The 21,745-nt window shown below is 33.3% G+C and overlaps 1 protein-coding gene across 1 annotated transcript in view; it reads right to left on the bottom strand.

The window, feature by feature from the left end:
• The window catches only part of MS3_00010332 (uncharacterized protein), a gene marked incomplete at both ends in the record, with an annotated part of 54,211 nt that overhangs the window by 7,038 nt on the left and 25,428 nt on the right, over positions 1-21,745 (bottom strand). The window contains 7 exons of the mRNA XM_051218693.1: positions 3,472-3,538; positions 3,927-4,836; positions 5,697-6,032; positions 8,333-8,993; positions 12,023-12,118; positions 16,840-16,871; positions 19,597-19,678. Of these exons, the coding sequence (XP_051070800.1) occupies positions 3,472-3,538; positions 3,927-4,836; positions 5,697-6,032; positions 8,333-8,993; positions 12,023-12,118; positions 16,840-16,871; positions 19,597-19,678 (2,184 nt within the window). The remainder of the gene's footprint in view (positions 1-3,471; positions 3,539-3,926; positions 4,837-5,696; positions 6,033-8,332; positions 8,994-12,022; positions 12,119-16,839; positions 16,872-19,596; positions 19,679-21,745) is intronic.

Raw genomic sequence — 21,745 nt, 5'->3', positions numbered from 1 at the left:
GAGCATAGGCCGCTCATCAGCATTCTCCATCCAACCCTGTCCTGGGCAATCCTTTCTAGCTCCGTCCAGTTGTAATTCATCGTTTTCATATCTGCTTCTATTATCCGACACAATGTGTTCTTTGGCCTTCCTCTTTTTCGCTTCCCTTCAGGATTCCAAGTTAGGGCTTGCCTCGTGATGCAGTTTGACGATTTGCGTAATGTATGTCCTATCCATTTCCATCGTCTTTTCCTAATTTCTTCTTCAGCTGGAAGTTGGTTTGTTCTCTCCCACAGAAGGCTATTGCTGATGGTATCTGGCCAATGGATGTTGAGTATCTTGCGTAGACAGTTATTTATAAATACTTGTACCTTCTTGATTGTGGTTGTTGTAGTTCTCCAAGTTTCAGCTCCATACAGTAGAACTGCCTTGACGTTCGTATTGAAGATTCTCACTTTGATATTGGTTGAAAGTTGTTTTGAGTTCCAAATGTTCTTCAATTGTAGGAATGCGACCCTTGCTTTGCCGATCCTCGCCTTTACGTCTGCATCTGAACCTCCTTGTTCATCGATGATGCTTCCTAGGTATGTGAAGGACTCTACATCTTCCAGAGTTTCTCCATCAAGAGTGATTGGATTGCTGTTTTCCGCTTTGAATTTGAGGACTTTGGTTTTCCCTTTGTGTATACTGAGGCCTACTGATGCAGAGACTGCTGCTACACTGGCTGTCTTCATCTGCATCTGTTCGTGTGTACGTGATAGGAGGGCTAGGTCATCTGCGAAGTCCAAATCGTCTAATTGATTCTGAGCTGTCCATTGTATTCCGTGTTTTCCTTCAGATGTTGAGGTCTTCATAATCCAGTCGACCACCAGAAGAAAGAGGAAGGGAGAGAGTAAACAGCCTTGTCTGACTCCGGTCCTTACTTGGAATGCATCTGTCAGCTGTCCTCCATGCACTACTTTGCACTGTAGCCCGTCGTATGAATTCCGGATAATATTGACAATCTTCTCAGGAACTCTGTAGTGTCGAAGAAGTTTCCATAATGTCCTCCTATCTACACTGTCGAATGCCTTTTCATAATCAATGAAGTTGATGTATAGTGATGAGTTCCACTCAACTGATTGTTCGACGATGATCCGTAGTGTTGCAATTTGGTCTGTGCACGACCGATCCTTACGGAATCCAGCTTGTTGATCTCGAAGTTGGGCGTCTACTGCATCCTTCATCCGGTTCAGCAACAATCTGTTGAAGACTTTCCCTGGTATTGACAGTAGTGTTATGCCTCTGTAGTTTTCACATTTGCTCAGATCTCCTTTCTTTGGAATCTTGACGAGGTGTCCTTCTTTCCAGTCCATCGGCACTTGTTCCTCCTCCCAAATCTTTTTGAATAGAAGATAAAGCATGCTTGTGGTTGCTTCGATGTCTGATTTCAGTGCTTCAGCTGGTATGTTGTCGGGTCCCGCTGCTTTCCCGTTCTTGATTTGTCTGACGGCCATTCTAATTTCTTCCGTAGTTGGTGGATTGACATCTATAGGAAGATCTATGTGTGCTGCTTCGATGTTCGGTGGATTCATTGGAGCCGGCCTATTCAGGAGCTCTTCGAAGTATTCTACCCATCTGTTACGCTGTTGTTGAATTTCGGTGATTGGCTTGCCTTCTTTGTCTTTGACCGGCCTCTCTGGTTTACTGTATTTCCCTGATAGTTTCTTCGTTGTATCGTAAAGCTGTTTCATATTTCCTTCTCTAGCAGCTTTTTCTTCCGTCGTTGCTAGTTCTTCCACGTATTTCTTCTTGTCGGCTCTAATGCTCCTCTTCACTTGTTTGTTTGCTTCTATGTATTCAGCTTGTGCTTGGACTTTCTCTGCTCGTGTTCGTCTGCTGTTTATTGCTGCCTTCTTGTTCTTCCTTTCTTTGATCTTGTCCAGTGTTTCTGTAGAGATCCATTCCTTATGATGGTATTTCTTTAGACCCAGAACCTCTTGACACGTTGAAGTTAATGCTTCCTTGATGCCTTTCCAGTTGTCCTCCATACTAGTTTCTTCTTCTTTCAGTAGATCTTGTAAGGCTTGGAACCTGTTGTTGAGAGCTATCTTGAATTCATTGAGTTTGTCAGTATCTCGAAGGAAGGCTGTATTGAACCTTTGTAGTGCTGTTTGTCCACTTGTCCAGTTCTTTTTTAGCTTCAGTTTCAAATTGGCTACAACTAGGTGGTGATCTGAAGCTACGTCAGCACCTCTCCTGGTTCTCACATCTTCCATTGTCCTTCGGAATTTTTTGTTGATGCAAATATGATCTATTTGGTTCTCTGTAGTGTGGTCCGGTGAGATCCATGTAGCCTTGTGTATACGCTTGTGTGGAAATATTGTGCCTCCTATGACCAATTTGTTGAATGCACATAGATTTGCAAATCTTTCTCCATTTTCGTTTCTTTCTCCCAGTCCATGTCGTCCCATAATATCTTCATATCCAGTGTTGTCTATTCCGACTTTGGCATTTAGATCTCCCATCAGAATAGTTAGGTCCTTTCTTGGGCATTTCTCAATGATTGACTGCAGCCGCTCGTAGAACTGATCTTTAATTTCGTCGTTGCTATCATTGGTGGGTGCATAACATTGGATAATATTCATTAAGATCCCCTCCTTCTTTGTTTTGAATGATGCTTTGATGATTCTGGATCCGTGAGATTCCCATCCTACAAGTGCATTTCGTGCTACTTTGGACAGCATAAGAGCGACTCCCTGAGTGTGTGGAGCATTTTCCTCTTTGTGACCGGAGTATAGCAGCATTTCTCCCGTATTTAGCCTTTGTTGTCCGGTTTGGGTCCAATGGGTTTCGCTGATTCCCAGTTCTGCCAAGTTGTATCTCCTCATTTCCGCTGCTATTTGACTGGTCTTTCCGGTCTCCCACATTGTTCGGACGTTCCATGTACCTATAAAAATTGTTGCTCTGGTTGTTAGAAGGGGCATCGGCCTCGTGGCTTCCGAAGGAACTCGGCTTTCACCATGAAGCGTCATAATTCTTCTAAATGAAGACCTTCTAACTCCCAGGGCAGAGTTAAAATGGTTTGGATTATTTTTTCTGGTAAGCGTTTTTTTAGCGAGTTAGTTTTCTACGGGATGGGGACGCTAACCCCATGCCCAACCCTCCTCCTTTACCCGGGCTTGGGACCGGCAGCAACCCTATAAGAGCTACAGGCGGAGTTATCCTTCTTGGAAGGTTCCATTATTTTGTCTTCATTATGAATCAAATAAATGGTGGGGCAGTCATGTTACTAAACCTACTTATGTCATGATTTTTTATTTAACTTGCATAAAAATTTATAGGCTGATCAGTTGAGTAAACTTTGGCATTTCTGGCAACGAATTAGCTTATCAACAAAATTCAGTAGACATAAAAAAGCTAGATATACTGGTCGGCTGCCCATATTGTTGGAAGTAAAGAGGTATTAAAATACGTAAACCAGTAACTGAAAGCCATAAATCTTGAACTTACCTGATGAACATCCCATGACTTTTCCTGATCCGACAAGAAAACACAGGTTAAACGTTCTTTATTGTATCTAAGGTGAAATGTAAAAAGATATCAGTGGAAATAAAAATAGAAATAATAGAAAACAATAAATAAAATTTTAAATAGTCATTACCACTATTTTTGATGAAAATTAATTTTTGTATTTATTAGTTAACTGGTTAAATGGTTTTCATGAAAAGCAAAACAAATCTGGAAAATTTAATATGACTTGTGAGCATATACAAAGGTCTTTTAGAGATTTCTTGGTTGTTCTTGGGAACTGACATAGTCTGTAGGATAATAGAAACTAGGTAGTGGTAAACATTTGTTTAGTCATACTTAAAATCTCTTTACCAATCTACACTCATATATGATTGATCTAAGGAAGATGAATATACACAAAATAATCGGACAATAAATACATCAGGAAACTATACCTTGCTAGTGATTTTGTCATCTGCTTTCTAGATAGTAAATAAATTAAATCATCTGATGAAATATTAGTAATTCTTGATCCAATAAACCATCGTAATGAATCTATCCAATAATTTTTTGTAGACTCTAGATCACTTTCTTGACTTTCGATAGTTGATTGTTTTTGTAAAATATTGCGACCAGTATTTTTATCTTGATGGAATAAGGCATTGGTTAGTGATGTAATTGAATGACGAACATTTGATAGATGTGCTTGAAAACTTTTCTTGACATTGGTTGTCATCGGTGATTCCATACTTTTCGATTTATTCACTATGTTTTCCGATGAACTACTGCTGATGCTGTTATCGGTGCTACTTTTACTTCTATAAGATTCTGTATCTGATGATAATGATGTTTCTACAGTTGGTGATGAATCTATTGAAATGCTGTTATTGGACAGTGAATCAGTTGATTTGCTACTTGCTTCACTTTCACTCCATGAATTTCTTAATTTACTAATGCTATTTGAATGAAAGCGCGGTACGTAATTTTCAAACGATTTTTGTTTTTCGCTTGAAAATTTATTTCTCAACTTTTGTATACCATCACGGAAGTAACTTAACTTTGTTTGTCCGGTTTGGTGTTGAGGAACTTCATGTGTAGGTGAGCCTTTGTCACTACGACTGCCACTACTACATGAACAATGACCACAACTAGAAGTAGGACTCCGTTTATGTCCACTTTCTGTAGATTTACGTGATTGTCTTTTTAAGGTATGACTATTTAAATCTTTTGTTTGTTTAGGATTTTGAGGCTTGGATGATTTATGACCACTGTTGCTACTATTCTGCTTCAATTCTTTTTTCATAGGTAAAGGTGAAGTTTTTGTAATGAAATCGTTATAATTTTGTTCTTTATCTTGATAAATACCTGATTTAAGAAGGGAGTAGAAAAAATAAACCAGTAAAATGTTTTACATTGAGTAGTTAACAATGCAATAATAAGTAATGAATTGTTCACTGAGTTGAAGTTTAGATCCAAAAACATTTTTAGACTAAAATCAATAAAGATTCAACATGTCTCATTAAAATTAACTATGGAATATGGTAGTAGCTCACTGTTGAACAGAAAATTCTAAAAGTTTTATGAATGTAAATGACACAATAACTTTCAGTCTAGTCATTAAGGAAATTGTGAGTATCTTTTACGAAATAAGTGGCTAGAAGAAAAACAATAGTTAAAAATCTTTAACCCTTTTTGCTATCATTATGAAATGAGAGAAGGTATAGTATGCAGGTTTTTATTAACATATGTTATTCTTTAATGGAATACTTAGAATGCGGCATCAAGTGAATTAAAGCTGTTCAAAATAGAGGCCATGACTTATGATGACTTGTATAATCAGATTCTTTAAATCAAACCAAACCAAAGCTAAAGCAGGAATTTCAAGTTTCACTTGAAAACATACGGCATTATCGTATTCCAATTTTTCCCAAGGTATAACTAAACATATTGCACACATCTTGGTTACTTTGTAAATTATAAAAAATACCCTATGAATTACAACCTCCACATACAGTATATCTAAATACTTGTAACGTCTTTATAATACGTTATCGGTACAAATATAAGCGTGAATTATTGTAATCTATTACATGGTGAATGTGGACTGTTATGGATTTAATAAATAAAACTCCAGTGTTTTTGCTAGTCATACAGTCAGATAATTTGATCTAGTTAGTTTTTGTACTGAGATAAAGGAGATCGAAATTTTTTCTAAACTCATTTACTTGCAGGTCTTTTGTTTCCATCAGCATCCAATCGATTATTCAAATGTTGCGGGTGTTTCTGGTTGTTTAGAGAGTCCGTAGATACATCACGACATTCAGAATTTCGCGGTGAAGAGTTAACTGATAGATTGCATTTTGATACAGATGCATTTGATAAACGGCGAGCATATCTTACTGTTGCAGCCAATAGAGTGTCTTTTGAACTGATGTTCAGTTCTTCTGGTTTTTTTGGTGAAGCACATATTCGATTTTTAAACCATCCTTTGTCTTGCTTTGTTGTAATTTTATCTGTTCGATGGTCCAGTTTTGTTGGTTGAGCCTCTGAAGCATTTGACCCTAATTTATTAAGTATAATGAGATAGATAAGTAAAGCATAATTATCAAGGGCATAAATAACCACATTTATGTGTCATAAATATCAGTCAACTATTTCAGTTGTATCAAACTCATAGTTTTAAACAAATTCCATAACTCGAACTGATTGAATTAAATGATAGAGATACGACCAAATTAGCTACATCGTTTGTCATTATCTAGCTATAATTAATCGATATTTGATTAATTCACCATAAGCCTTAAAGTTGTGTTCTTCAGTTCTCCAGAGAATTGATCACGGAATATTTATTTCAGATTTTATTAGTAAAGCTTCTTTTTCAAATAGTTACCAGCGTTAATTTGAATTATTTCATCACCATCATCATAGGGTTGTGGCGATTGTTCAGTTTTGACTGAGAATATGAATCAGTAAATGTTGGACCACTACTGAAGACCTGGAAGTACTGGATGGCCGTCTCGTTCTAATATGGTTCTTCTCAGCAGTGTGCACCCACAATCCCGCACGCGGAATTCGAACCCAAGATCTACAGTCTCGTGCGCGAACGCTTAACCCATAGACCACTGAGCCGGCATCCAACAGTGTTAATGTCTAACTTCAACCAAACCACTTCCTACTTCATATCGCTGGACTGATCATTGATATCAATGCCGTTTCTCTAGATAAAGTATTAGGAAGATGGATTTCATCCTGATATTTCAAATATAAGGCGTTATCTATACTTTGCACTGAAAGGAAATGTATGTAACTCGTTTCCTTTAAAGGAACATGTAAATTAGAAGAAACATTAAACTCACATCTACATGAAACTGCTTAACAAAAAAGGTATTTGTGAGGAAGAATCTAATTCATTGATTTTTTTCAGTTTTAAATACTCTTGTTTAGATTGTGTTGCAAGTAGCATTAACCGATATTCTATAAATTTATATTTTGGCACTTGTCAACATTTCTTAGCACGGCTTGTCAGATTTGTTGTGATGGACGCGAACTCTTCAATATTAGTCTAGATTAAACAATCCAGAAATCCCGTTTGACTTGGTTATTCCTAGTATTTTTAACATGATTCTGCTGGAGATGGTCGGTCTCAAAGTCCTATATCCGTATAGATTAATAAACCATATGTCTGTGTGCCCTTTTTTGTCTTGACCAGCTTCGGGGACATTATATCAATATTCAGCTCCATTATAAATTAAAAAGTTCGATAAAAGCACAATTCTCCTCCTATATTTTCGTAATCTAAATTTATTTAACTAAAATACTGTGATTAATTTCTCATTCATACAGAGAACCAATAAAACAGGTTTGTTTAGATTGTTCATATTGTGATTTACAACACGAACCTGCCTTAGCTAAGGAAGCGATAAAAGCTAGTGGGAATCTCTGACTAGTAGAGTTCGGCCATATCAGGAGTGAGACGGACAGTACCGACGACAGCGAATGATGATCGTACATCATCACAAGCTGAAAATGCAAACCGCTGAATCCCAGTTGTATATATACTTTCAATATGACCATTATGACTACATTTACTTGAACAATCACTCCTCTTAACTTTTATTAAGTTATTACAATTAATTGAAATGAAACCTACACTTAAATCAATCGGTTATTCTGGGGATTATACATGTAATTCCAAAACCTCGGATCACCTGAATTTGCTTTTATTATTGAAATGTTCGAATCAGGGTAAAACCCAGGGAAATGGTATACTAATCATTTTTATAAGCTCATTAAAACAATAGGATAGCAAAACATTTTTATTTTACTATTTATTATTGAGGTTGGTATAATATAACAAACACGAATTTTAATAATGAAAATAGATAATAACTCCGATTGCTGTAATATAAAATAGAGAACAGTGGAGTAATTTTTGTGCTCAACAGTTATTGAGGGTAATAATTTGCTTCATCGAGTTTAATGTAACTAATTTAGTCTTGTAATTAGGAACCCATGTGATCTTTGACTTGTCTAAAGTCGAATACACCAAAGTGATTTTGACACAAAAGTTTTATTGCTTCGTAATTATTACAACAGTAGTTCCTAACAGCAAACGAGTGTATTTTGTCTAAATCAAGTGGATCTGTATTAAAACGTACCAATAATAAATTATCGTAGACATATAACGTGAACAAAGAGAACTCTGCTTATCTAATTCATTCATCTAAGTTACACACTTCAGTTATGAATAATGAGCAAAAAATGTGTACTTAAGAATTTAATCTTTGTTTTAAAGAATTAATCCACTCGAATAATTTTTAAATAGAATGTAGATATATTTTTTTAACCCTTTCAGACTTACATGTATATTTTCTATTTGAAGATGGGGTATTATTTACACCTGATGTTGATCTTTTCTGGCTAGTCATACTTCCACATACCTCGGTGACTAAACGTTTAAGTAATCTTCTTTTCCTATCTCTGTGTTTTAGCTGGGCCTTTCGAGTAGTGATCAAGTTAAATAGAGAAGTAATAAGTTCACATTCCTCCAATTTTCTGTTTGGCTGTCGATCATTTTTGTCAAGATTAACAGAACTCATATTTTTAAAACTTCTTGAATCATGTATTGGTCCTTCGGATTTTCTTCTAATCTGTAGCCTTCGTAAAATATTAGATTCTATGTGCCTACCATCGAGATCCACTAGATTGGACTTGGGGTTCCGAAGCAAATACTGATGGTGTAATGCTATACAAGTATCAGGAGGAAAATCTGGCGTTGGCAATACTACAAGTCTGGCCAGACGTGGGTGTAAATAGTTTACTTCATCTTGGCTAGAAAATGTGGCATCTCGATCAATTATTTTATTTGTATACATCCCGCAACATTTTGGAAACCAACCATTCGAATTATGATCCTCTGGTGTTACCGATTTGTCAAGTATTTTGTTCAAGCTCAACCTGTGCTCTACTGGTGGACTGAGTTGACTACTACTGTTGGTAGACGCTATATCTTGACTTGCACTCTAAAAAATATAAACCTTCGTTAGTAGATCGGCATAACGTTAAATGGTCGGTAAAGATAGTGTTATCTGTGAATTTTTTTAAGTAGTATGACTCTACCTTAAAAATACTGCATATTGACCGAAGATTACAGTCGGGCGAACGATAGTTTCATAAAGGAATGTCGTCGTTTTGGAAACCAGTAAAACAAGGTAACACTGAGTACTTGTTTCATTCTAACCTGAGGCCTCTTACCAATAAGTATGCAAGGTTCTCTTATGATCAAATCCATTACGTTAACGTCTAGTAATAATCGCGATATTATTTGGCCACTTCTGAAAGATTTGGGAGTTTTATTTCAAAATCAACCAATTCGTGATAGTTTCGCATTTAATATATCCTTAAACCTTCTGTTCTTCATCATTCTGGATAAAATACTTACCACACCAGATTGATGTTGGTTGTGATGAATAATTGTGAAATCTTAATTCATAAACGAGAGGTGATTGCAGAGTTTATATAAAGAGAAATTTGATTCCTTAAGTTCTATAGAACGAGAATTCAAACGGAAATTACCAATCATTTATATTCACCGTTATTACATTCAACGTGACTGTATACGCCATCTTATTTTATTTCATAGTGATATACAGTAAATTCAGTTGTTGAGTCGATAAAAGTTTTCTTATTTTCTCATTGGCATTAAGTCCCAGTGTAAACACCAGCACTGGAATGGAGGTACATTTAAATGACTGGTCCGAAGTGATAAGAAATGCTTGTCCTGAATTTCACCATCATCCATTGACTATCCTTACTAAAGTCCTATGTTATGACAACATGATATCAGTTCATGCATTCAGATCCATTCAGATCAAATTATAGTTATTTGAAGTGTACCGTTAGGAAAAAGAAAATCAGTTACAAAGTTTAATAAAAGCATGAATCGATCGATTAGATGACCGGACGACTTGTTATTATGTAGTGGAGAGAAACGCAGCTAATTTCAGTTCATTTTGCTATAACTGAAATTTTAATTAAATTGCAGTCATTTCTGTGAACAGAAATTAGTTGAACAACTAAAGTTGTTCTATCTATATAAAATAGATATCAAGCAAATACTTAAGAAAGTTTAGTAAATAGAACAAGTTTGAATATATATATGAGTCACTTTTATGTAAAAAAATGAATGCTCAATTAGAAAATTCTTGCAAGTGATCAATTTCGAAACAACACAACCGGGCTTTCAATGTACTTTATATAAAAAAAGTTATACAAGCGAAACAATAATTAAAATTTTGTAAAAGTACTTTGATCGTATTTAGCCTTAGTTTGTAAGTCTTTCGGAATGTTCATAAATTATCTCTTCCTGTTTAATGGTTCTGGAGTCACTTTCTCATTACTAAAGACGACTTCCATGAATGTATTTAGTTAAAAAGGTTTTAAGTAGTGCAAGAAAACTTAAAATTAGTATTAGCTCATAACATTTCAAAGATTTGACGTTAGTTAAATGACAAGATTGAAAAAAATTAGGCGCAGTGGCTTGAGGTGATTTCAGAAGATAAGTTAAGCCTTGGCTGTTATATTAAACTATATGACTTACGATTACTGAACTTGCTTTCAATAGCTTTCTGGTTAAACCAATAACAGAAAGGAAGCATAGAACTGGTTTCACACTCAGGTTAATGATGATAATCTTACCAATGTATGATCACAGAAAAGAACTTTTATCACAGAATTTGAGAAATTGTAATGATATTCTCGGTATATAAGGATTTATCTTGTAAATTTTTTAAAGAACGTATACTAAACGTTTTTATTCAGTGATTAGCTGCTCTTCAAACTTATCGGTGAATGTTTATAGTCAGTCATACTCCTATGATATCGCTTTGTATCGTCTAATATATTTGAGGTGCGAATTCTATAATGATCGCTTCTCAATAATCTGAGTGAAGAAGAATGTACGAACTACTGCAGTAGTGTTTTGGGATTCCTCATTAATTAGATTCACGATAAGCTGTAAACATCTTGTGGAAGCATGTAAGCGCACACTGTTGACATGCATAATTATTTAACCAAATCGAAAACACGAAGTTTCATGGAAATGAATACAAGTTTGAAAACATTTTGGTATAGAATTTTGAACAGGCTGCTGTGCAAGTATTTCCAAACACATATCTGCAGAATTCATAAAATATATATAATTTAATATTCTCCCACGCTTCATTAAAAAGTTTACAGAGATTAATGTCAAAATGTTCACCGATTATTGACAGAATATTTTAAAATCCTCATAATTTAGAGTCATTTTCACCTTTGTTTGATTCACTTGATAGCAGTTTCCCAAAAAGGTTGTTGATAATTTTCATCTTCATGAAAACTCAACAGAACTTCGAAAAATTAATGGAAATTAGTAATAAATTCTTTCACTTAGCAGAAGAAACTGATTGAAGTATATATTCGAACTGATATCATTACAATAGAGTATTAATCGATTTATTTATTACTTCATTCATACGATTTAATAAATCTACTCAGTGTAATTACTTAATATTCGTTGGTTGGATACCATCAACAACAGCCTACTGTGGGAGAGAACAAACCAGCTTCCAACTGAAGATGAAATTAGGAAAAGACTCTGGAGCTGCATTAATAGATAAACAACAATTTGGAATCCTGAATGGAAACAGAAGAGAGAAAGGCCAAAGAACGCAATGCTTTAGGAATTAAAGGCAGATATGAAAAGGATGAATAGCAACTAAAAAGAATTGAAAAGGATCGTCCAGGACAAGAGAATACTGATGGGAGGCTTATGCTTCTTCATGAAGGGTAACAGGCGTAAGTAAGTAAGTGTAATTACTTAATCTCAATATCAAGGACATTTTATGCTAGGTTTACTAAAAATTACTTTCAAAATAGTATTGAAAATTTTCTAACACAAAGTAAAGAGAAAGTGGTTTTTTTTCTTCTTCTTCAAAATATTGGAAAGGCGTATCACTAATACCAAAAATGTAAGCTAAAAAATTAAATACTATTGGGGATATACTTATCTTACTTTTTGTTCACCTTCAGGATTTGTAATAAATACAGTTAATGGCGAAGCAACTTCTGACTTTTTCAAAAGCGTTGTTTGAGTAAAGTGACTCTGTGGCTATACATTAATGGATAAAGAATAAAACATTTAATTTATCGAAAAACATTATTAGTACTGTCATTAGGTGAACAAAATACTAGTACTGATACGATTATAACACAAATAAGTCATACTTAATATTACTGATATTTTATGCGAATCTTTTAAATAAATAAACAATTAACCTTGATTGTTTAAAAGATATGTTAGTTTGAAACTTATTTTAAGTTAATCTTAAAGATGTTCTCGTATTGATTAGTTATTTCTCTTGTAAAAATTCCCGATTATTAACCTTGTGGTCATCATCCTTGGGTAATCAATTTCTGCAGTTACATTGATCAAACTGTTTAACAAACCTGATCTACAATAAACTTTTGATTAAATTTAAAGCTTAGTGTGTTCGGTGAGAGACATATTACATGATTTTATCGTCTTACAATCAACTTCGTACATCGTTAGGGTGGAATGTTCTTATAGGTTGTTAATTATGAAGTTAGTTTTCACCTTTCAACTAACATCATCTTTATTGAAAACGCAGTTTGTGATGACAATTATCTTTAAATTTCACTAACCACCGATGTCAACAATTCGTTCGACTATCTTTCCAAATGTCTTTTCCTGCTCTATATATTTGAAACTGCTGAAATGATAATCATAAATTTGTCTAATCACATAAATATATTCTGACGATCATACTAACCGGGATGAAACTGATGAACAAGCACTTTTTTCGTTTTGTAGTATAAACAAGGTTTACGTCAAAAAAGATATTTAAAATATAGACTAAATTTATGACATTTTATTTATCATTATTGTGAATAACTGAATAGTAAAAACGTTAATATTTAATGTTCGTTTATTATACGACAATTATTTTTTATTTTTTTTCCATTTTTATATCTTCTGTCATTCCCAGTTAGAATTGGTTATATTGTTAGTAGACTAAATAAACTCTAATGTTTGTAATGTTGTTAAATATTGATGATGCAATGAATGGTGATTTTGTTGGGTTTAAATATTTTTTAAATTTTATTGGAATAATATTTCGTTATTAAGTAATGGGACTTTGGGAAAGTTGTGTAGTTGTTTTTATTATTTTCAATAAACTATAGGCATATCTGTCTTTCAAATAGAAATAAGGGTGGTACATTTAGTTTCTTGACGAATTTGTTTTCTATTCAGCAAAAAAAGAGAAATATTCATTTAATATCAATTTTCCTGATAATTAGATTATTAAAATCAGGGTCTCTGATGTCAAGCAACCAGTTAAAAGTGGTTTATAAGGGTAAATTTTTGCTGCATTGTTAAGAATGAGAGAAATTTTTCATAGACTGTACTTAAAGTAGTACTAAGTAGTTGCAAAAAGCATTGAAGTAAGGTCTCATAGTTATTATATACCCACCATTGACAGTTGTATTTTGATACAGTGGCTCAGTGGTAGCTTACAGCTAACTCTACTCTCGGTTAGAAAATCGAATATGCTTGCTTCGTAACTGCATCAGACTATTTTATTGCTCAAGAAGGTGGTCTGGGGCAGATTGAAACATACTTAAAAGTATTATACGATCTTTCAGCTCGGTGAACAGGTAACGGAAATCATGTGATATGACTATACTGCAATAACGGTTTATTTCCAGTAAGCGCTAAGTTAAAAAAAGAAGAGACATTGCTCATTATAAAGACCCTCAGAATCAACTAGGCGATGGACTCAAATGAACCACGTTGTTATAAGCCATCATTGGATAGGTTCAACAGAAGACTATCACTCACTCTTGTGCTTGTTTTTAGACTCTGATCATGTTCTAGTTGGGACATGAAATTATTCGTATCCTGTTGGACGCAAGAAAGCCACAGCATGATCTCACAGATTTCAGCTTAACGATGAAAAAGTCAAGAGTATATTTCGCGAAGAACTAGAAGAGAAGTTAGTTAATTATGTGAGTGTTCACTTCAAATTAGGTGAACTGGTTATACAGATATGTGAGAAGACAGCAGTAATATCTACCAATGACTTAAATCAAACGGTCAAAAAATCAGCGGATTTCAGAGACATTTGCTGAACTGATAAATGTTCAGAAGCCCATTCACCAGGTTCTGAACACAATGAGGAGCATAGAAAACCTATATATCGACTGTCTAGAGGTCTACGTAACGACTGCAATCAGTGATAAGGAGAAAAATTAAAAGAGATGGAAGAGACAGAAGTGATACATAACAGCTTTCCAGATCGATCAAGGAAACAAGCATAAAAAATTCGACTATTTCGGAAAAAGATGAGACGATGATCCATTCTCAGTGCAGGAGATTATAGCTATGAGTGTGGTACATAAAACATAGTTCCACTAGCCACCAGATATCTGTTGTTACCAATGGGATGTCGACATAAGCTTCCCAATTTCTAAAGGACTTGAAAAAGCTATAGTTATTTTAAATTGGGTGCAAGTGGGAAGTGATGATAGATTAACCTCAGAGATTTTTAAGAATGATGTACCAATTTTAGAAGTCATTGGTTGAAATATTATGCAAATTCTGGAGACTATACTTAATCTCGTCTGTATTTCTTTCTCACAGACCGTCTCAATTTATAAGAATGGACTGGAGTCCTCATGTAATAACCAATGAGGTATTAATTTGTCCAATATAGTATCTGTAATGCCAGCCACAGTAGCCATCCGAATCTTAACCGGGGCTTATGAACAGAAAACATAGGAGAACTAGGTCGGTTTCACATCTGAATGCTGATAGACCAATAGAACATTCACTTCCATTAGGTTTTGAAACACTGACAAACTTACTAACTATCAACCATAGTTGTATTTCTGAACCTTAAGGGAGTGTTCAACTCCATAGATCGACAAGTTTTATGGTAATGTCCGTCACTGAAAGGTGTACCAACGAAATAAATCAAAAACGAACAGAATCACTATTCGGACATTACTAGTAGAGTCAAAGATTATGGTCAAGTGTCAGTAGAATTGACAACATCAAGTAGTATTCGTCAGGATTGTTCACTTCATTTTTATTTAACTCCGTCATATTGTTACGCTTTCATCCTCTGAATTTTAGGAATTGAACTCATACCGAGAGATCTACTTGTTAACCTAGAATACGTAGTATCATTTGGCTAAGGTGATGATCATCCTGAGCAACAATGCCAGGAGTTTGGAATGTGTTTCTATCTCTTTAAATAAAAAAATTGCCCAATGACTGGTATGTTTTAACGTCTAAATTGATAATGGGGATTTAAGTAGTTAAGTACCTCAAACACTTCCTCTATCGTGGAAATATTATCAGCCCCAGTGGATCGATGTTTGACGAAATATTAGAACAGATTTAGCAAGTTCGATTGGGGTTTGGCAACTAGGATCATGTGTAGCGAAGGTGAGATATCCGTCAGCAAAGCAAAATACGAGTGTGATGCCCAGTAGTTTTCTCTTTTAATTTTGTGATTGTGAAATATGACCTTCAAAGATAAATATATTTGTAGGCTACTAGTATTTAATTATAGGTGGCTTCAAAGCATTGATCGAGTATGTAAGGACTACTAAGTTGGCAACAATAAGGTTATACGCAGCTTATTCCATGGATATGTCAAATAGACTAATGAGGTAGTGAATCTTCCTCGATTAAGGTGGTTGAAGCATATACCATGTATGCTCAATCAGTGCCTATCTCGATGTGCGATGATGGCTGGTAAAGAATTAGGTCCGGTGAAATATAGGAGAGGGGGATAAAATAACGAGGAGACAATCCATGGAAGCATTGACTGTTAAATTTGGGCTTTGTAGGTAAATGCAGGCTACCTGGTTGGAATCTGTGTGATTATCATCCTCAGTGTCTAGTGACTTTGAATGACATGGCTCAGAATCATTCACAATTGCATAGATACATACTTGGTTGAAAACCCTTAAATAAAGTGATATAAATAATGATATTATGGTAGCTTACAAACTGAGTTTTCCTTGACTCTGTGACGAATTTATAGATGATGTATTATTAGGAATGGCTAAGACATAATTTTTTTATGAAACAAATACTTCGTCGAAAAGAATGAAGATGATTCAACAAAGAAATGTTTCTTTTCGACGATATTGTTTTTGAAGCTGTAGAGGAGTTTCAAAGATAGTTAAACTTATTTAAGTAAAAGCCAATGAAAATGATTCATCTTTTTGGTCTAACAAATAATTTACGAGTTTCAGTCTAAAAATTCTAGTCGATGAACAATCATGATTATATTTGAGATTGAATGTAGACAAGTACAGAATCATACAGTTAATCAATTAAAATTCAGTCATCCATCTTTTAGTAGCAGTTAGTTGTGATAAAGTTAAGTCAACATCAAATCCTCTTATGATTCTAGATACTGACTTCAGATTACATGGATTTAAAAAATATATATATATGCTATATGAACAGTGATATGACCACAACATATTATGGATTCTATACCTCTTTCATCCAATCTCTCTCTTGAAGATGTACTTAATTGTATGAGATGAAACAAATGAACTATTCAGTTCTTTTTTCATTGTGCAAAATATGAAAAAAAGCAATTACTAGATATAATCAATTGTATTCTACTAAAAGGAAACTTAGTATTTGTTTTGAATGTCAAATTAGCTTGAAGCAATTATAAAAGATAATGAAAACTATTATTATTATTATTATTATTATTATAAATTACAATTAACTAATTGCTTATCTTAATTTATTATGTACTACTGTCTACAAAAACGTACTTTGTCTGTCACTAGCTCTTGTGATTGATCTTCTAGAGTAGATAAAAGAAAGAAATAGAACAAGTAAAGAGAAAAGTAATTATTCTGTCCAAATAGCCATTTTATCATTTTGATAGCTAATAAAACAATAATTAGCATATAAATTAATGTATAAATATAATAATTAACAAATGACTGTGTGATTTAATCTGTTCAATGAAAAAACTATTTAATGGACAACATTTTACAATAGAGATTTAAGACAACTTTGTCTTTATATTAATGAGAAATATGTTTCTACCTTCATTATGTTTTGAGTACACAATATAGTAGAAAAAGTGCTGTTTATATTTAGCAATTAGTGTAGAAATAATGAAACAAAATTTCTTACATTAATTAAAAACACCAGGTTGTAATTTAAAGGAATGCATATGATTGAACTCTGCCAAACAGAAAAAGTTCTCTTATATTTACCACAAAATTACACTCTATATAATCAAATATGGATATCACTTGAAGTTCTTCATCACGTGTTAGCTTTATTTAAAGCATTATTTGAAACCAAGGGGTAATGTAAAGCTATTTTATCGTAGTATGAGTCTCTTCAGCAGTATCAATCCACGACTCCACTACGAAACATCCTTGATCCTTCAGGCTCCATGGGGCATGCTGTATCGCAAAATGACTGAAGATAGAAATGGAAACAATTGAACTCAAGCCTAGTGGACGTTCATCACAGACCTTGTAAGTCCTGTGTTCGGGCTCTGGTGACTGGATGGAATATCTAGATACTTTACTATATGTATATCTTTCTTAAAGATACACTTTAGAGACCTCTAGTAGGACACTTTTGCGCAATATTTTGCAAAACATTCACCAAACTTCAAATATTTACTCGTAATTTACTAATATTTTCGTCTACAGGAAACAAGAGGTTACATTTATTTAAAACATCCGAAAAGTCATTTCTATTTATAGTGCTCTAATGAAGTTTATATCACGTTTTAAGCAACTCATTGGATACGTCAGTTTTTGCAATTTTGTCCATCGAATATAATAATCTGAGTGTAAAATAAATCTCATTTACGAACTATAAATTAAACTTCGTTCGTTGGATAGTATTAAGTCCTCTAAGCCAAACGGTTTAACCATAAGGTGTAAATTATAATTCAGAACAAAATCATCAACGTCTGTTTGTATAGAAGTTAAATATAAATATGCTCGACAAAAGGATGGATAATGTTACACATAAAGTCATAGGAACGCTTGATATTGGATCAACCAGCTCAGCGAATGAAATAACCACAAGAGCATATATTTAAGCTACGAATCTTCATTATTCCAAGATTTCGCCCTATTGTTTATAATTTTTAGCTTCACCGATTCATACATTATTTTAATATTATTTAATCTTTCAACTTTCTGGTTGTCTTTTAACATTTCCATCTTATTATGATATCCCATTCAATCGAATTTCGACATGGTTACTGCAACATAAATCTACATGTTGTTTAAGAGATATTTAATTGTCATTCAAGGTATAAGACGATTGTTAAATAAAAGTGTTTTCAACTCATGAGTTTAAATCAATTTTACAACCTTGACACAACTGGTTTTGTATTTATTCATTTCTTTCAATGAGGTGATTTTTAAGTAAAATAAGTTAGAATTTTAAATCTATTTTGAATTTACATTAAATTCCAGCTCTACATATTTCTATTGTTAGTGTTCCCATGACCAAGAAATGAAGACACTAATGAAATTACATGATAGTGGAAATTATACAAAAGAATTTGTTCTATCTATATTAGAATCTTTTTAAACAATAGAAAACCAGTGTGTTTTTGAAGTTGGCAAGATTCTTTCTTAATTGAAATGTTGACATGTGTATTGAGCAAATATAAAAGATACTTCTAAAAATTCCTTCTTATTGATCACATTTAGAGGAGATTTTTTACATCTTTTTAGACAAAATAAGTGTCAGTTGTACAAAGTGTTCTCATGTATTTCACCAGTTCAAACGAGAAACATCTGAATCAACAGACAGAATTTGTTAGCTAACGTACGTGACATTAATATGGTTATCACAGACACTTTAGTTTCTAAACGTTGTAATTCAGGTAATATGTATACATTTTACTCACAAACTGAACGGATGCAATGTCTCCCCTATTTACACAAAGTGACCAGTTATTAAGATGAATTATATTTTTCTCTTTTGTACAATGCTTCATAATTTTGTTCCGTACTGCCTCCTTTGTCAACTTATTCGTATGAGTATCTCCGTTTGGTTATAATAAATAAGATTATTCAGTCATTCCTATTAGTATACTGTAAAACAATTCATCCGAATTATATTCAATTTTCAAGATCATGTTATCTCTTTTTTTTTATAATGGAAATGAACTGTTCGAGGATAATTCGCTTTTAACTAACTAGTAAATAAATAAGACCGTAATGCGAAGAATTCGAAATTCACATAATCGAGCCATCTACAAGGTAGCTACTGGTTAATAAATACGCAGTACACAATGTTTGAATCTAATTTTTTAAAATTTAACCATACAATCATTAAAACTTAAGTTTTCTGTTCATATAGCAGTGCTAAGTTGTCCGCGTTGGCTGCACTCAGAATACTTACGACCGCGTATATAAATAATTTTCGCAAATGAAAGCAGTTATTTTATCAAATGCTGACTGATTGTTCTTATTATGACAGATTTCGTAATATTTTTTATACAATAAAATCAATTCATTTTAGTACATCACCTTACTTACCGGATAATGATCTGGTTGTTCGTACTAAGCGAATACTCAAAAGTATTTTATTTTTTAACATTTCTGGTGACGGTAAGTGACGCTAAAATTATTAATAATGAAAACAATTATTATCCAAACAAATTATTGTACACAAAAATAGCTTGTTATATATTAAACAGTTTATTATTGGGAGTACCTAATACCAAGTTTAAATTGAATTTATTCAAAAATAATCAGCTAAGTCTCTCACTGTATTTCAGTATATACACATAGATAGATGATGTGTAAGCAAGGTGCTTTACGGGGTGAGGTGAGCGTATATTATTTCTTTCAATAAGATCTTTGTTACAGCTTTACCCTAGTTCTAAAAATGATTCGATGAAGCAAACATGATATATGTTGAATATTTGTTGATAAACTATTAACGCACTCAATTCGTAAACTCATTATTCAAGTAGAAATGTAGATATGCTTCCAGATGTAATATTTAAAACAAAAGAAAAAAACCATAATTAGTGCAAAATCGAAGGATATCAGTTTAACGGAAGTTTAGAAACGTGTTTAAATGTAGAAATATTTGAAGTCATCTGTGTTTCATATACAGTTTGGTTATTCTTATATTTTTATCCTTTCTGACCAGTTAAGCTTTTTCTTTGTAGTAAGTTCCGTCAAGATTTCAAATAAACGTGCTTTTGCTAACATTCAATCCCATGTTTCTTGAAAATGTAACTTGGTAATAAAGCATCAAATTACTAATATTGAATAACATAATTTAATATTAAGAAACCAGAATGATTAGTTTTTTAGCCTGTCCTTGATTTTACTGGTTGCAATGTTGATTTCCTCCAGTTTAAAGTTTTATGCTCAATCAATTTCACGTTTTTACGTAAGGGTTTTGGAAGACCACATGGATTTAGGGCTGAAGGATAGTATTAGAAGAAGCAAAATGATCTTGACAGTTAGGTACCACCAGTAAATGGAACATTATTTTGATTCTAGACCTAATTAAGTAATTACGCTTTACTTGACATTAATGGTTTATGTTTTTGAGGTTTATCACATAATATTATGTTTTACTAGTGACATGTAATTTGGTGTGATTGTTTGACGTGTACAGCATTTTCTTCCTAGGATTTGTGAAGTTAGATTCTTTCTTTCGAAGACTATCATATCCGTGTGAACTGTGCTTCCACAGTTTAATAACAAACTGTTGTTGTACTTCGTAAATCTAGGATGTGGTTTCTAGACCACCGATTATTGGTGTTCACGTTGCTTTTATTGATGTGCTCAGTTGAATCTTAATGTAAATGAACTACGAATCTCATAAAATAAATTTTGTTTTTCAAGCAATCTCAACATAAACATTTTTGTACATTTCTATCATTTCGATTTCTGGGAAAAAATGACGTAATCCAACTTAGAAACTCCAGAAACTATGTGTTTTGGTCGCTAAACTGTTAACCGTTTGATAATTTATTTACCCTTTACTACCTTATTAGAGTACTTCATCCATGAGCCAGTTGAAGTATTTATGAAGTAAACCCTGACGAGTTTGTTAATAGCTAGATTCAGAAATACAAATCGTTTATTAGCGATAACGATTGATTATTCATGCAGATTTGAACCAAAATCACTTTACTTATTCCCCTTAGTAACTAAGATATTCTGAATAAAATAAAATCATTTAAAAATCAACAATATGAAGAAGCAGTATTCTAGATGCTTGGAAGTTTCTTTCTGGCTGCAAACATCTGAATAATCATTTGATCTTTAAAACATTTAAATCTGGTTATAGGAATATTTTAGATTAGTTTTGTATATTAATACGCTCTTTTATTATAAGAACGTATCTAAATATAATGAACAAATCTACTTATGTTCAGTTTAATAACAGTCTGTTGTCTTTTCTTAAATAGTTTCGTTTTCATGTCAATGTTCATGCTAACAAATGATACGGTTCATCTAAAATAAGACAGGTTCTTAAGTCAGCTGAACATTGTTGACTTTTCCATTGGGAAGAAAGACAAACTAACTAACAGTAACATTTCAAAGAACGGTTTATTAAAAATTATTGAAAGTGATATGATACTTATCTATCAAACTATCGTATAACTATCTAATAGTTAGCTAACATACTACAAGTTTGAGAATTTAACTGGCTACAATT

The sequence above is a fragment of the Schistosoma haematobium genome, chromosome ZW (assembly GCF_000699445.3).
Source record: "Schistosoma haematobium chromosome ZW, whole genome shotgun sequence".
Taxonomy (NCBI): domain Eukaryota; kingdom Metazoa; phylum Platyhelminthes; class Trematoda; order Strigeidida; family Schistosomatidae; genus Schistosoma; species Schistosoma haematobium.
This window is presented reverse-complemented; position numbering and strand designations above follow the sequence as displayed.